This window comes from Anopheles arabiensis, chromosome 2, assembly GCF_016920715.1.
Source record: "Anopheles arabiensis isolate DONGOLA chromosome 2, AaraD3, whole genome shotgun sequence".
Lineage (NCBI taxonomy): Eukaryota > Metazoa > Arthropoda > Insecta > Diptera > Culicidae > Anopheles > Anopheles arabiensis.
In genome coordinates, this window is record NC_053517.1 from 49,196,513 (window position 1) to 49,212,951 (window position 16,439).

General features: G+C 51.9%; 1 protein-coding gene across 1 annotated transcript in view; it reads left to right on the forward strand.

The window, feature by feature from the left end:
• Positions 1 to 453: 453 nt before the first annotated feature.
• The window catches only part of LOC120895697, a 35,223-nt gene continuing 19,237 nt past the window's right edge, over positions 454 to 16,439 (forward strand). Inside the window, exon 1 of the mRNA XM_040299255.1 lies at positions 454 to 1,870. Coding sequence (XP_040155189.1) covers positions 1,747 to 1,870 — 124 coding nt within the window. The 5' untranslated portion in view covers positions 454 to 1,746. The remainder of the gene's footprint in view (positions 1,871 to 16,439) is intronic.

Sequence of the window (16,439 nt, forward strand, 5' to 3'; positions counted from 1 at the left end):
AAAATTTTGTACATGGTTATGCTTGATATATTTCATATAGGTTATAATGTGATGTAATCCGTAAAACAGCTATGTCAAATTGACGTCAAACATACATTTATGTTAAGCTCTAAGAAACTAACTTGTTTTGGTGCATTCAGAGAGATCTCTTGTGTTTGTTGAACAATCTATCATAAAGTTTTAACACATAAATATGCATTCAATTACGAATGTTTTGAAAATAACTTTACTACCTATACATCTTTATCCTCAGCTTCTTCCTCAACAACCCGCGCCGAGCTTTCGAGTTACCAACCACTGGCAGCGACGAAGAAGAACGCGTGCAGAAAAGGGAAAAAGGTAATAAAAGAGGGGGAAAAAACAACCACGAACAGCCTCGACCGCCCTGAAGCACACCGAAAGGGAAGCCTCAGCAGCACCGGCCCGGCATACGGCGTGCCAGTTTGAAGAAACACGTCGTCGAAGACGGTCAGACATACACGTTCACCGTTGGTTCGCGCGAGCAAACCAACCAACTCCGCTTTTTGCGATCGCCGGTCGGTTTTGCGCATGCGTCTGCTTCCCATTCCCGCATCTCGAATTCGCTTTTGCGCAACACGCGATCAATCGCAATAACCGACTCACACAAACGTATTGATCTCCATCATCTCGCGGTGCTCCCTTCAGTGCAGCAGTGGTGTGTGGTTTGTTCGATTCATTCATTCGACTGTGTGCGAAGTGCTTGCCCCAAAACGTGGGGTGGGATCGTGGTTTCATTCATCGCGCGCTGCTTAGTCATTTGCGGGTCGCGGGACCGCGCGCGCGAGGAGATAGTGATCGCGAAACGGTATTCGATCTGGAAAATAAAACCCGCGGCGGTTCCAGCTTTTTCAGTGTGCAGTGCTTTTAGTGTGGTGCGCAAGTTCCGCCAGTGAGTGAGGTGAAAGATTTAATTGAAAATCATTCAATCAGCAAAGGTTATCGCGTGTGTGCCCCCCCGCGTTGTGTTAGATTGTGCTTCTGCCCGGAAACGGTCGGTTACCTTATCCGCGGTTCTATCGCCGCTCCCAAGCCGAGGTTAAACTTTGCGTGCTTGTGCACATTCGCCTATCTAACGCGCTTCCCCCGGCGGCTTCAAAAGCAACGAACCCGACCGAACCGAAACGGAAACGGAAAATGTATCATTTAATGAGATTTCCTTAATTTATGGATTAGAAAAGTCAATTGTTCGACGAGGTTTGCCCTCGAAAAGCCGCCTCCATCGCGTTTGAAGCTTGCGGCGGAGCGGCAGTAAGTGCGTTCCGGTGCGTTTTGTTTCGCGTCCTGCGACTCACCCTCAAAAACATCCCCCACTCCCCTCCCTCCCCCAATTCCGCGGGCGGTTTGGACGCGGGAAGACATCTTGCCGGGAGTGTATCGGCGCGGCTGGAATTTCGAATGTGTACCGCGTTTCCGTCAGTTTCGCCCGAAAACCACAGGCACCACATCGCAACCACCACCACAGGAGCGAGCGGTGCGGTGAATGGCGTGCAGCCATAAAAATTGTGAAAAGCTCATTAAAACAAAAGCTTGCCGGCGCGGTACACGGCGCCAGGTGGAAGCCAGCGTGTGCGTGCCCGTGGGAGCTCCCCCGAATATCAAACTCGAGAATCGACTAGAAGCCTAGCCGCCGAACAAGCGTGCCCGGGCCAAATAAGCGAACTATTCGGTGCTGCGTGCGGATAAAACGCGCTTCCCCCAAAACTCCTCCAGTCCGGCTCCCAAAAGATGCTGACGATCGTCCGCCGTGGTCGATCGTGGGGCTTCCCGATGGGGCATTCTTCGGCAATTACGCAGCAGCAGCTGCTGCTGCTCGCGCTACTCACCGCCGTCAGCGTCATCGTGCATCCATGTAAGTATTGCTCCGTCTCTCCAACACAAATCTCCCTACACTTCCGCTCGATGCGTCTTGCGTCAAAGCTCGTATCTCGTGCCAGCATCTCATGCATTTCAACGGATGCATAATGCACAGAAAGCCGCCCGCACTGCTGACGTCTTTTCTGCCGCCGACGAGTCATTACTGCTTGCGAGAGCGGGGGTTTTCCATTCATCTCATGCGAGAATCTACCGCCCCATCTGACGGCACCGCCAAGTGCACCATCGTCTCGAGCGCCAGTTGACGCGATGACTAGCCCCGTGCGAGGTGCACTCACGCATGATTCATGGCGCACCTTTCCGTTCGACGGTGGCTTTTTAGTGCTAGCGAAGGGCGATACAGAGCTTCCCCGTTTACTCTTTCCCGCACACTGCGCCACGATCGCTTGGCCAAATATCGCTCACTCACGCGTGAGCCAGTTATGACGTTTCACAGCCGCCACCATTTAGCACCTGCACGCTCGAAAGCTTTGGCCGGGAACTACAAAAAAAAAAAAGAAAACAGGGGAGCGAAACATTCCACCGGTGCGCGCTGAGAAAGCTAATCTAATCATATGTTTGACATACCGTTTAACGCACAGATGCTTCTGGAGCTGAGCGGAGCTCGTTTGGAGGCCGCTGGCTGCAAGGGAACGTGGAGCCAGGACGAGTCCACGAGCATGTGGAAGCAAACCCGGGCAGCACCATGCTAATGTGCTATGTGCCGATGGGTAGGCGGTTATGGCGAAATATCAAAGCCACTAAAGGCAAACGCTTTGAAGCGATGCCGCACTTCCTTTCATGTTTTTCGGGCACGTCCGGGTGCATGATGAGGGGGTGAGAGCGGAAACTCGCGCTGCCACGTTCTAATTCAATTGCCACGCAGGGGAGAAAAGGAATTCGATCATTGCCAGCGACTGCACAATGAGTTCCGGCTCTGGAACCGCATGAATCATTAGAGCGTATGCAAAGTGTTTCCAGAAGAATGTCTCACTCCACTCACTAGTTTCTATGTATTCCTCTGTTTAACACACTCTCCTACATGACTTTCAAAGCCCTCTTTAAAGGCATTGGATTTGAAATTGATTGTTTTCTATGTGTCAACGGTGCCAGTGCGTTCCGGTGTAAATTGTGAAACCCTGTAACTGCTCGCACTTACATCGATCGACATCTCCCCATGGTGTGCGGTCGGTAATCAATTTCCTTGCCGCATTATCGCACTCCCGCAGTGCTTTCAATCAATTAAAAGCTACCCCCATATGTGTGTGTATGTGCAGCGTAAGGCGATTGGGTCGCGCGGAGTGTTGATATGATTCACGCCACGAGCCGGCAGAGTGTCCTCATGGATACTAACCGCCCGAAAGTCAATATGTAAATTCGATCCCGGACATTACACACACACACACACGCGGCGTTGCACCGAAAGTGGTTCACCTTCAGGCGATGGCCAAAGGCGGGGAGGCTCTATCGTTTAAGTAATAGCTTCGTTGCGCTGCGGCAAAAGAAGACTGAAAAGGAAGAAAAAAGGCATTAGAAGACTTGAGGTGAGTTTGTTTGTCTTTTTTCCCTCCCCGTCTGTCTAAGCGGCTGTGTCTTTTCTGTCCGATTCGTCGCCTTCAAATACGCCTCCGCACAGCGACGGCGGAGGTCGGAACTTAAAGCGATCAAAAGTGCAAGACAGCAAACTGGAAATGATGGCGGAGAGGAAAAAGATAAAAATAAAATCCTATATAAATATACACACCCAGCGACACACACACAAACACAGGGCCGCTGGCGGAAAGAATTCATTCCCACGCACCGAATATGCGCTCCGCGATCTCGCGTGGCTGGAGAATGTCATCCTTGCGACAATGCGCGCGATCGATCGCGAAACAGGCACGGACAGGCGCACAGACACAAAAACCCACGCGCGCTTCGCAAAGGAATGCAAAAAGTCAGTCTCACTTACAACAACAACAACAAAACAAACCCCCATTCTTTCACAAAAAGCTTTAAGCCAACGACAACAAAAAAACTAAACGAAGAAACGCGATAATAATGCATCTCAATGCGCCCCAACGCGAATCGCTGGTTCCTTCTTTTCGCCCGGTTTATCGCGACATCGTCGTCTGCGGCAAGGACCTGTAGGATGTCGCCGCCGCCGTCGAACCGGCTAAAACCCACGCGCGGCAACGCTCACACCAAGCGCGCGACAAGCTTTCGAGCGTTCGAGCTCATTTATCACACGCCACCGTAGTTGGTTGGGGATGATGATGGTGGTGGTGGAGCTGGTGGAGCGACAACGCCTCGCTTAATGCCAGAGTAACGAGCTCAACACCGGTCAGTTGCCAGATTCGCAATGGCTCCAGCACAGCTCCAAGCAAAATCAAGATCCGCCAGCTTCTCCCGGGAAAGTTGTGCCCGAGCGGCTTGTTTCCCAACCCTCTGGAGAGAAGGTATGGCAAAGAGTCGTCGTCGTCTCCAAGACGTCTCGGACATTTGCGGACGCGAGCAGGTTCGGTGCGTAGGTGTCAAAAGCTTCAAAGGCAACGGTCGATTAGCGGTTTGCTGCTGTTGCTACGGTTCGATCAGATTGCGACATTCGGTGGTCACTCGGTGATTACAATTCTCCCAAAGCGACGAACGGATTAAGTGAGTTGAAGTTAAAAAAAATCACCAAATCTTCGTCTCAACAACAACCACTGGTGCACAACAACAGCAGCAAAAACCCGGCTACTACGATCATTTTTTCTTTGGTTTTTCGGGGACCCCCATTTCTTCGCTTAATAACGATCCCGGCATGCTGCTTGGTTGCGCTGTTCTTGCGTGCCCGACGCTACGCGAGTATCATTGCACGCAGTCAACGACGCGGAACCATTATTAGAAATGAAATCACACAGCCCCCGCCCGGGACGGGGAATGATAACCCAACTGAGCAGGGGAGGGGAAACAAAAAACAATCGTACATTCCATTCCCGAATTAACGAACACAAAAACCACGAAAAGTTTGGACTTTTGTTTTTGTTCATCGCCCCCGAGAATTCGTCCCTCGCCCGCGTAATGATTGCGCAAAACCGTGAGCTGCTTACACGTGCGTGCTACCAGCGTGTGCAAACCGTAGCACCAGCCAGCCACCGGCACAACATAAGTGCGGATAATGTTGGGCTTCCTTGCGCGGGACTATTGTTTCGCGCAGGTGACAATTACGTGCGCTTCGATCGGTTGGGAAACGGGCGCACAACTGCGCAAGAAAATGCCGCATCACTACAAAACGGAACCACGCGAACACACGAAAGACCAAAAAACAAACCCCAACATGCGATCATGATCGTGTTTTTGCGTGTTTTGTCGCGGTTTAAGACATTGTCGTCGGCTGTCGGTTGTGGTTTCGATGTCAATCCTTCCTCTCTATCTAAATTCAACCCCATCGGTGTGTGGCGCATCTTCACGATCGTGTGTTTTTGGTGCCTCTCAATCTCGGACACACCGAAACGACGGGCCCCGTGCCCGTTGAGAGCGGGGTGTGTTTTCTTTCAACCCCCTTTTTTGTCCGTTTCCATCCAGCTTTTGCTATTAGCTGTTTGGTGGGTTTCCATCTAGAAGCTTTTTGTGTGCGAAGCTTTTAGGCCGCGCGTATTACTGTTATTAAATATCATTACGATTAATTTCGCTTATTATTTCATTCTTCACCTATGCCGGACGAAATACCGGATTACATCCGCATCTGTGCAGAGGCCTGGCTGGGTGGATTTTCCCCCCTCGGGTCAGTTTCAGCAACCGCCATTAGAAGGCTCACGCAGGGAACGCGGCAAGCATTTACCGTTCCCTCACACGCTCCGAACAGTGCCGAACGGCGCTGGCCCGCTTCCCGAATCTCGGGCCCAGCGGCTGCCTGCGAATAAAAAGCTAATTCGGTTGCTAATGGGCCCCCGCACGCCCGAAAAAGGGGTGGAATGTGTCGATGCGCTTACGGCGCAAGGGTGATGCTGTCTTGTCTCGGGGAATCACTTGCTGGCCCTAGTGCGATCGTAAGGCGCATTCTTTCAGCACCCGGGGTTGCGCACGGCCATTACCGAATAAAAGACGCTTTTTTGTTGTTGTTGTTAGAGGTGCTGGCTGCCGACGGACGACCGCGACGACGACGACGACGTACTTGTGTGTGTCCCCTTTCAAACAGTGCGCGTCTGTGGAATTTTCGGTGAACTTACCTTTTTTTAACCGAAAGGGTACCCAATCCCCCTCCCCCATCTCCCCACACACACATACCTGCAATACTAAATAACGATAATTTGCCACCCGTCTCGGGACACCCAGCAGCGGCGGTGATGATGGTAACTGAATTAGGCACACTTCGACGCTGGACCGCGACCAGCTTGGCTCCCTCAGAAGAGCCCGCCCGGCCGTGCTCGCGCGGCTGTGGATAATTCGGGTGCGACTTAATGATACCGATACCGGATGGGTCCCGCGAGACTGATCATTGCTCAGACCGGGTGGCGTTGATGCATCATCATCATCATCATCGGCATCCGTATCGCGGGACGCGACTTTGGCTGCACATTAGTCGCGGTCTTCGCGCGAGATTGATTGAACCGCCACCGCCGTCGTCGGCATCGCCACCGTCGCCGGGATTCACATGGGAAAAACGGAACGAGATTAGGAAAGGGGAACCGAGCCACGGTCTTCCCCGGTGCTTCATCCGATCTCACGTTCGCTCCATTCTATCGGGCTGACCATAAATCGAGGGCGCACTGGACCGAGGAACCATAAGCGATTAAAAACATTCAGCCCGCCCGCATTCCTGCCCACCAAGAGGGGCTGAAGGGGGCCCTTTTTCTCGGTTTGATACGATTCGGTCGATCCGGTTCGCGGTTCGATTGAGTGCTTCCTCTCTCCATTTTATCCAAGCAAGTTCCTCATAGATTAATTCACGGCGTTGATCAGTGGCTTAGAGGACTTGTTCTAAAAATAGAGAACCTTCACTTCCGAAAAAGTCTGTGCTTTCAAACAAACTCATCGAATAGCTCCAATCTCTCTTCAGTTGTCGGATTTCCAAAAATTCAAATAAACAACAACTAAGAGCATCTAATTATTAGTCACATCTTCTATGACATCCACTATGGTTCCAACATAAAAACACCCCAGAACAACACACCACCTACAAGGGTTTGCCGACAGACCCTCGGCAGCCGGCCCCGAATCAATCGGGCTTCCTTTGTTCTTCTCCCACCCTACCATCTGGTTATCAGAAGCCGAAAGCACATGAAACCGATGAAACCGATCGCCAGACACACAGGTTGAACCGCGTGTGGTCCCCGTCCGTCCGTCCGACCGGTCGCGATGAGATTGCCCTACGAGCGACCGTCGATCGTCACCGTCTGCTTAGAGCGCCGCCAGATGCCACCCAGCGTCAGTGTCGGCGGAAAACATACAAACGAAAGGTAAACCCGCACCCAAGAACGAGCGAGCGACAGTGTCTTGCGCCCGCGTGACCAGCTGACGTTACACGACGGCAATTAAAATGTCATTTCAAACCCAACCTGTGTGTGTTTGTGTGTGCATTTAGGCTTCCTTCTAGTGATATCGAATTCCTGCCATCATCAACAGCAGCGGTGACGTAATTGAAACCAAAGACCTGCAGCACGCGGCTGCAGGACACGCGCCCGCGCACCGACAATCTGTCACAACCGAGCGAAAGTGATCCTTGCGACCTCGCATGTCAAGGATTTTTACGATCTCAGTCCAGTGCACGTAAAAGCGGCATTTGAATTTCCCCCTATCATCCAGACGCACCACATGCTGCCGCCGTCAGTGCTTCCGGAATGGAGGCTTCACCCGGTAATGCGATCGTGGTTTTGTTCTGCGGAAGCCCCTCCAGGGTGAAGATGCCGTAGGCCAAGAGTGGGAACAGTTGGCAGTAATTACCCGCACACTCACACACACACAATCCACTCATATCAATTCCATTTTGCACCACCTTCTGCCGTTTAATCGTTATCGATCGCATCGAACGATCTAGCATCCTATCGCTCCCATGCGCCAGCCGGTGTGGTGTTTAACCGTCGACTTCCGTTTGCCACCGTAAATCAATTCCAGCTCCTGCGAGTGAGTTCCTCGCGTACGAGGGGCAACACAAGAAGCCTCATTTCGGGCACCGTATGCATATGCGCAAATATGGCCTCTCCCACGGGCGTTGGCCCTGGGGCTATTTTCGATCCATAAATCGGTTTCCGGCAGTTGCGCAAAAAATAAAAGCAATCGGAAATGGAAAATTACCCCCCAGGCCCCAGGCTGGGCTTCAGTGCGGAGATTTTGCCGCAAGTGCTTTCCTGGGTGGTTTCGTGCGTACGCCGACGATGGGGAGCAGCGCGGCGCCAGAACATATGCCGGGCATGTAAATTCCACGCCAGCAATGGTTGGGCGAGGCCAGAAACAAAACAGCAATCACAACTACCAAAGCCATTCTACACACCCCGAGGTGATGGATGAGTCCGGTTAATCAATCCATGCCCTGGTCCGCGTGCCATTCCAAAGTGGCGTAGAATGCAATCAGCAACCTCCGCACCGCCGGCCTCCCAATGGATGAAAACATCACTTGTCGCCAGCCGACCCGCAGTGGCAGAAGACGAACCCGACGAAGCATCGTTGCAAATTGCTTTACCACGCGCTCATATGGAGATAGCCACAGTGAGTGTGAAGGAGCGATTTAAATCCACCAACGAGCATAGCATGGAAGGGGGATTTGCAGTTGAAGGAGGGGAAAAGCTCCCTCCCACTAACAGCCATAAATATCATTCCACATCTTTTCGCGCGGGTTTCGTGTTTTGCTTTTCATTTCTAAAATGAATTCCATTACAAACGATGCACCTTCATCGTCGCCCGGCGCTCTCGAACCCGTTGGCGTTGTGCATGGCTATTGTGCTTTGCTCATGCTGCGACTCCCCTGTCCCCTTTTTCTATCACGTAAAGTGAATTTCGCAGAAAGTGTGGAAACACAAAAAAGGGCAACACACAGGTGCACACACATAGGTGAACACACAGCCACACACGCGGTTTCGTTTTGCACGTGCATCAACTTTGCAAAGCACACACATGTGCGGCTCACCGGCCGCCGTTCGTGCGCGGTACGTTTGGTGGTGGTAAAATGGCAACAAGTACACACACACGGACCAAGGAACAAAGCTGCCAACTAAAGAAATTAAAGTGTGAGAAGCTTAATTATAAGGCTGCACTAGTCCACGGGCGACGCAAATGGCGAGGCGGAGGCAGGCAGGCTCGCGGTTTAAAAGTGTCATTTAAAAGGGAAACATGTCGTTACAGATGACTGACGTATGCAGTCCCAATTATTGTTACAACCAAGGCACGTTACACACACGTTCCCTACGCCAATTTGTACGTCCACGATGGCCGGAAATGGGAAAACCAAGACCGTGGTGGCGTCGGAAGGCTCCACTGCTCCGCTACGCTTGTTTGCTTGCGCTCTTGCCCTGCAACTACAACCACACCACAGTTTGTCATGGTAACATTACTCTGTTCGCGGGAACCCGGGAGCTACTTTGGTGTTCGGTGTGGTTGAAAATTCGGGCAACACCTTTCACTAATTATTGATTGACCTTTGCGTGTCCGTTCCTGTGTTTTGGGTGCTTTTTGTCTCTTCTTTTCACCCGAACAACTTCCTCTCGCCCAATTTGGAGCGAACGGCGGTAAAACGGTGTCCCTTCAAGTATGCTGACCGGTGCTGCTCCACTTTCATTGGAGACAGCTACAGGACAGATAGCGTCCGAACCGGCCAAACGAACAGGTTGCAACAGCCGCTGCCGAGCGCTCTTTCGGTTTGGTGTTGGTGGCCCCAGCCCCCCAGGGCTCACGAAATTATATGAATCCGAAACCAAATCGGCCGAGTGAGAGCGAACTTGCGAGATGAAACGGGAACAGAAACTAAATACAAAAAAACAAACCCTCCGAGAAAACATCGAAATTTGATTTCCTGTAATCAATTCCGAACCTTATCTGGTTCAGCGTATCTTCGCACCGGTGGGCTCACCTTCCCTGTCCACGTCCTCCCCCCGGACTGGCGGAGTCCAAAAGGACAGGAAGAGGAGCACACCGCTCCCCTTCTACGATCGCGATGGAAGAATATTAACGACCAAATGTACGCGCTTGTGTGTGTGTGTGTCCATCTGTCGACTGTGTGGTCATTGGCCCCGCAATGCGAACGCTTCCTTGCCCGCCGGGCTCGTCCTATAGAGTCACACACACACGCGAGGTAGGCAATTAATAACATTCCAATTTTGCCATCCTTCTGCACACACACACACACAAACAACGGGAAAGGAGGACAGGACACACAGGCCGGTCCGCGCAAAAAGACAGTTCCCCGGTTTGCGTTCTTGCTGGCAGCAGGTTCTCGCGCGAATGGAATTTCCTCCATTTGCCGTTTCAAAGGGGGTGATGGGAGGAACGGAGGACGGAAGAGGAAGAAAAACGACCGAACAGACGACGGCAACGAAAACGCCAGCTCCACCGGCCGGAGCAAAAGGATCTCGCCACCGGAGACAGCTGCATCTTGCCGTACGCCCTCGGGGTGCGCACTTTGCCCGGGCCGGGAACGGGTTTGCAGCCCCCGTCAGTGTGTACAAAATCGAGCACGAAACATGCGTAACGTTCTGGGGAGGGACGGCAGAAGAGGTGGGTGGTGTGGCGTGGAAAGGAAACGCCCTGGCACAGGTGCCCGAAGGCACCGAATGGTCGAAATAAAACGGTTTCAAATGCGAAGCAATGCGTCGTGTGCCCGCGTGTGCGCGCTCTCTCGCGCAAGCAAGTCGTTTCGTGACCATCGTGCCCAACATTACGTGGCTGGACGGGAAGCCCACAAACGCGAAAGTGGGCGGAAGAGGAGAGGGGAAAGGCAAAGAAAACGACACAACCGAGCGACATTTAATTTCTGTTTTTGCATCAAGAAAAATGAACGCAAAAAGAAACAGAGCAACAAAACTCGATCGAATCGAATCGAGTTTGCGAAGAGAGCCCAGCATAGAGCGTGTGCCAACGTGCTGTGACAGCCCCCCCCCTTGCTTGATTCTTGCACGGAATGTCGTGTGCGTTTTGGGGAAGATTTTCTTCCCCTTTTTTTGGCCAGGACAAAATGGGCAACCTCATAGCAAATTGTCGGATGCGAGCGTGTTGTTGCCACCTGCAAACGGATGAATTCCAGTCCAATGATGAATTCTACGAAATTGAGTCCCTCCGATGATGATGCTGTGGCTCAGGCGATGGACCAAAACACCAGGAACCAGATTATACAACACAACAGAACAAGAAAAAACACAACTATCAACAAAGATGGGTTGGGGAAGGGAATGCCGACGACATGAGACAAAATGAGAGCAGAACTCAATCCAGTAAAACCTGAAAAGGAAAGAGAGAAGCGCAAACGTCGCCTTCGTCTAACCGAGCGACCCAAAACACGCCAAACAACGGCCCGGGCCACTACGATGAGTATGAATATAAAAATTTCGGAACCATAATTACTGTTATTAAAGCAAAGTAGTAAAGGATACATGGGGAGTGCTCCGCAGGCGCACTGCCGCAGCCCTGCTCTCTCACACCGTGTTGAACAAAAACGCGCCGGCAGATCGGTGTACGAATAGACGCGAAAGGTGAGCTTCAGTTGCTTGCAACCGGTTGTGGCTGCTGATGCTGCTGCTGCTGCTGCTGCTGCTGTTGCTGGAACCTAATTATCATAATAATATTCACTCGATCTTTTCTTCTTGCTCGGCCGAGTTTTTTTTTCAGTTTGGGGTTTGAGCTCATGTCGAACTTTATACTGCCGCTTCCCTACCCTTTTTGTGCGCCCGGATGCTGGGCGCGCGCTGGCCTCTTCTTCGGAGAGTTGATAGCTATTCATTTTGCCCACCATCATCCTTCCCTGGCATTCTTTCGCACTCATTTTGCTACCTTCTCACTTGGATGCTGTAGGTATCGTCCGGGACTTTGCTGCAGATGCGAGCAAACGATGAGACCAATTCTGGCAAGCTTCCGTTTCGACGGATTGGCTTGGCACGCTATCAGATCGGCACAGGGATGTTGTGATACGCGCCTGCCCAAGCTGTTTGCTCGTTAGTCCTGCCCAGCTGTGTAAGTCGATAGCCGCGTGGGGGAAGAGGCACGATTACAAGGCCCCGTGATGTGTGAAGAAAGCTGCCCCTGCACCGAACTCATTCGCTTTGAAATGCTCGCTCTTTGCTCGATCGCCACTTCGCGTGCATGCCAATCATGTGCGCAGAAGCCGGCCACGGCCACAAGGGCACAAGGGCGATCATTTCGCTGTTGCATGGTTGCACCGGCTGCTGCACCGGGCCCAATCCAGCGAGCAGCGATACTTGCTGCGTCATCGCGCAGTGCAAATGAGTGCCAATCGGCTGTCGCCTTACGTTTATGCTGTTTGCTGTGGCGCTCGGCCCGGGCCCACTGACTGCGTGTTTGGTTTGTGCCCTGGTGGCGAGAAGCGAGAGGCGCAGGAAAAGCCTATAATTTCGACGGCTCGATCGCGTCAATTCCGTGCGCTTGATTTATGCTCGCCCTCGTATCGATCATTGTGCCTCCGGCGGGCGATCGACATTTATCGTTCACCTGTGCTCGCATCACTGCCCGGCCCGGTTTCGGTGGCGGATGCTGCCGATCGCGGTGAAAGCAACGAAAGATGAAACCCCATCATCAGAGACCCCAACTGTTGTCACAACGCACCCTCCCAGTGCGAGCTCTGCTATCGCTCGCTCCATGCCAATAAAGTGCCCAACTAGAGTGTGCCCCGAGCCGATCATCAAACGCCGCAAAAGGGCGAAAGAAAAACTCGAGCACTCATACACGCTCCAAACAAAGCCACCAGCAGGGCGCGATCCGCCAGCGGGCAGGCCGCTACTTCCCAGTCCCATCAATCTCGCCGCCCGACGGGTGGTAATCGGATCGGAGCATCTAGCACCGGGGCCCCGGTGCGGACAGCGCAGATGCAATCGGACATGTTTACCTACTTCGCATTATTGCTTTTATGATCGCTTGATTGAGCTCATAAAAATCGAAGTTTTGACCCTGAATATTGGATTCCCAGCTCCAGCAGCAGCGGACAGGAAGCGGAATAGTGAGAAAGCCAACCCCAAACTAACAGCCATAAACAAAACCAACAACGGCACCCTGAGATCTGGTGTTTTCTTTTCTGGTTGGCGATGGCGATCTGATGTGGAACTGTTCAGAAATAAATCTCTACGACACGGTGAGTCCGCCGAGTCTGACGGCGGGCGAGCGGGAATGAAGTTATGACTTCCTTCCTGCATCACTGCTCGGTGTGTCTTCTTCTGGGTAGAGGCGGCTTTGAAGGATTGATGTGGTTTTGCCACCGTCCGATCGGTCCTACGTACCAAGATGACGTTTCCAAGGGTAGACAAGAGCGAAACCATCAGGCCCTTTTGCAGACGTGTATGAGTGTTGTATTGAAGGAAGCAATAACTCGCACACTGCTCTGCAAAAGCCGGAAAACGAAACTCAGAGCCAGAACCATCCCGTAGCCGGACTCGATCGTGCGTAACGAACCGATCCAGTCGGGCTTTACTTTTGGGTACATCCAGAGACTACGAAACTAAAATTTGCGAACCATCGATGGTGGTTTGCATCCGGTGCGACGCCTTCAAAGCACTAATCTCATTTCGGACTCCGGCTACCATAAGAGCATGACCTCAACTCTTCCCAAAGTCGAACACCTTCCCCGACACGAACGAGCTCTAATTTATGGAGCAAAGTCCGACGGCTGTCCAGCGAGCAAATCGATTCCCTCGGGTTCTCATCCATCGAACCTAGCTCCTAGGCTGACAGAGGGGCAGTAAAGCGGAATGTAGGCCATAGAGAGAAACTGGAAGTCAGGCCTAGCTATTGCTACTCCGCGGACGTGTTGAGCGTCCCAAGCCCAGCGGCTCATCAATTACGGACGCAAGCGATTGGGGCTGACCAAAACGCAGCTCTCGCGCACAAGCACAGCACAGCAATTGACGCGTCGCCTAATGACTAACGACGGCGATGCCTGTGGGAATCTCCGGGCGAGGTTCCAGGTCGAACGAATCCGATCCGGGATGAAGTACGCGTCGACCGGGTGCTTCCCGTGCACTAATTTACATGGTTCTCGGTGGACTCGGGCAGCGTGTGTGTGTGTTTTTCATCTCCGTTTTAAACGCAAGCTCCCGCTAATGAAAGCAGAGGCCCCGTTCGTTGCAAGCTGCCCTGTGCCCGGTGTACAAAATGGCCTAATGATAGTTGCGCAAGCCCCCCCGCCTCGGGACAGGAAGACAAGCTTACTGGGCATTTTTGCGCTCATCATCGGTTCGGAGGCTACGGGAGAATACAAATACAAATATCTTCCCATGAATGGTCGGCAAGCAGCGCACAGCCTCATCGTTGCTGTACTGCGTGGACAGAACACCAGAGACACCGGCAATGAAGACATTCTCCAGCAGAGATCCCTCCTTCAGTCTCTTTCGTCGTCTCTACCTCCCTGTCTCTCTCTCTCTCTCTGCTTTGATCAGACCACATGTGAGGCTACCCATCTTCGGACAGATTGGACAACATTGTGCAGATCGTGGTACTTTGCATACGATTACTGTCGATCAAACCACGCGAAAGCACGCGCCCGCCGAACCTCAAGAACCGGTGGTGCGCATGAGCTTCCAGCTTGTTTGCTTTACTTTGTCGAACGTCGAACGCAGCTCGATCGAAGTCACAATCCACACAGAACTGAGCATCCGTCCCGCTGTGCGATGGATTGTGCCCGTTGCTCACAGCACGGGGCATACTGCTACACACCTTGTTTTGTGTGCGGTGTGTTTTCCCCTTTGGAGGTTTGGGTTCATGGCCCGGATTGTTGCAGTTTTCGCCAACATCGCACAAGACACCACGATGACACCGGGCGAAAAGATTGGGGAAAAGAGGTGATTATTTCAGCCTCTGCCGCTCGCACAAAAGCTCATAATGGGTGAGCAATGACCGTTTGCTCGCCTGTTGCCAAGCGGGCAAAACGGGAGTGGTTCCTGTGAGGTTCACACGGGCGGCCGCTACGAAATTTATGACATTTCTAAAGCTTAAAACGTCAAAACATACACCCCAAATCGAGCATTCACCCCTGCACGCCTTTGGCTGAAGCGTTGCTGAAGCGGCATGGAAAGTACGAGGGGGGGGTGGGTAACCAGTTCCCATTAGTACCCAACGCCAGGTGAAGAAACTACACCAAACCGGGCAACCCGAAAGACAAAGGTAAACACAATAAAGGTGGAATTTTTCCCATTACGGTTGTTTAAGATAAAGCTCGAGCGTACGCGCGCCCACGTAACCGGAGCGGACGGCCCGCATTCCGATTGTGAAGCCGCCTCTGTGCGTCCCCTGCCTCTGTCACTATGGGCGGAGAGATGTCAATTTTTAGTTTGATGTCTCACATTAAAGCCGAGCCCGATCAAACCTTGAGCAAATATTGTAACACGCCGTGAAGCAGATAACACAACTCCCCACACACAGCGGAGATCTTATCGCCTGGGAAGGACACACTTTCCTGTCCTGTATACCGTCACACATTTGCGTACGTGTGTGTGTGTTTGTGTGCCTCTTGGAAGTTTATTCGCCTGAGAATTTCAACCAGCAACATCAGGCTCAAGTTACAACCCAGCACAAATCAGCTCCAAATGAACCCCATTTTCTTGCTTAATATTTGCACACACTCTCGCCCGACACAAGACGACGCCCAGCATGAACCCTCTGGTACGTGTTTGCGAATTTAAAAAATCCCTACAAGATCGAAGAGGAGCATATTTAAAGTACGGCCAAAAATCCCTTCAACTAAAGCGTCCAAAAGTGTCCGATGACGGCTTCCGATCAAATATGAAATCGGATACTTGATGGTTCAGGTTTTTTGTTTCGTCCTCTGTTTTCCCCAAAAGGGACTACCGCACGCCCAAGACCAGCGTTCCCGGTACGGTATTGCACTTCCCAGTATTGTCCCAATGAGCCCTTTCCGTGCCGCCGGGAGCATATTTTTGATGGCTGAAACATTCTTGCGGTCGATTTTCCCGGTCTGCAGCACGTTGGCGGTGATGGTAATAGAAGAACACAAGTTGGGAGACTTTTGTCCCGTGGTCGTCTGAAAAAGGTTCCTGAGTCCTTTTTGGAGCGATAAATCAAAGCGTCGTCTAGTTGGGATCCGATCCGATACCACCAACTTCCGGTAATCGTGCCTTTTTTTGTATTTGCTGCACAACTCCCAAACAAAAACGTCCTTTTATACCATTCCACACTTCTAAAGCCGATGACATCCGTTAACGCGTTTCATTAAAATGAGGGGTGGAGGGGGACTTACCCATAAAGCAATCCTGATCGACGACAATCAACCTCCCCATTACATCGATGAATTTTATTTCAATCCTTTTCCGTTCGGGTGTTTCCTCAACCACCCAAGCCTCCTTAACTTTCTTCTTCTTCGTCGGATTACAGAAGCTTCCTAATAATCCATTGGCTAGGGTATTTTAAATTAAAATCCTTCCACTAGAATCCACCCCCTC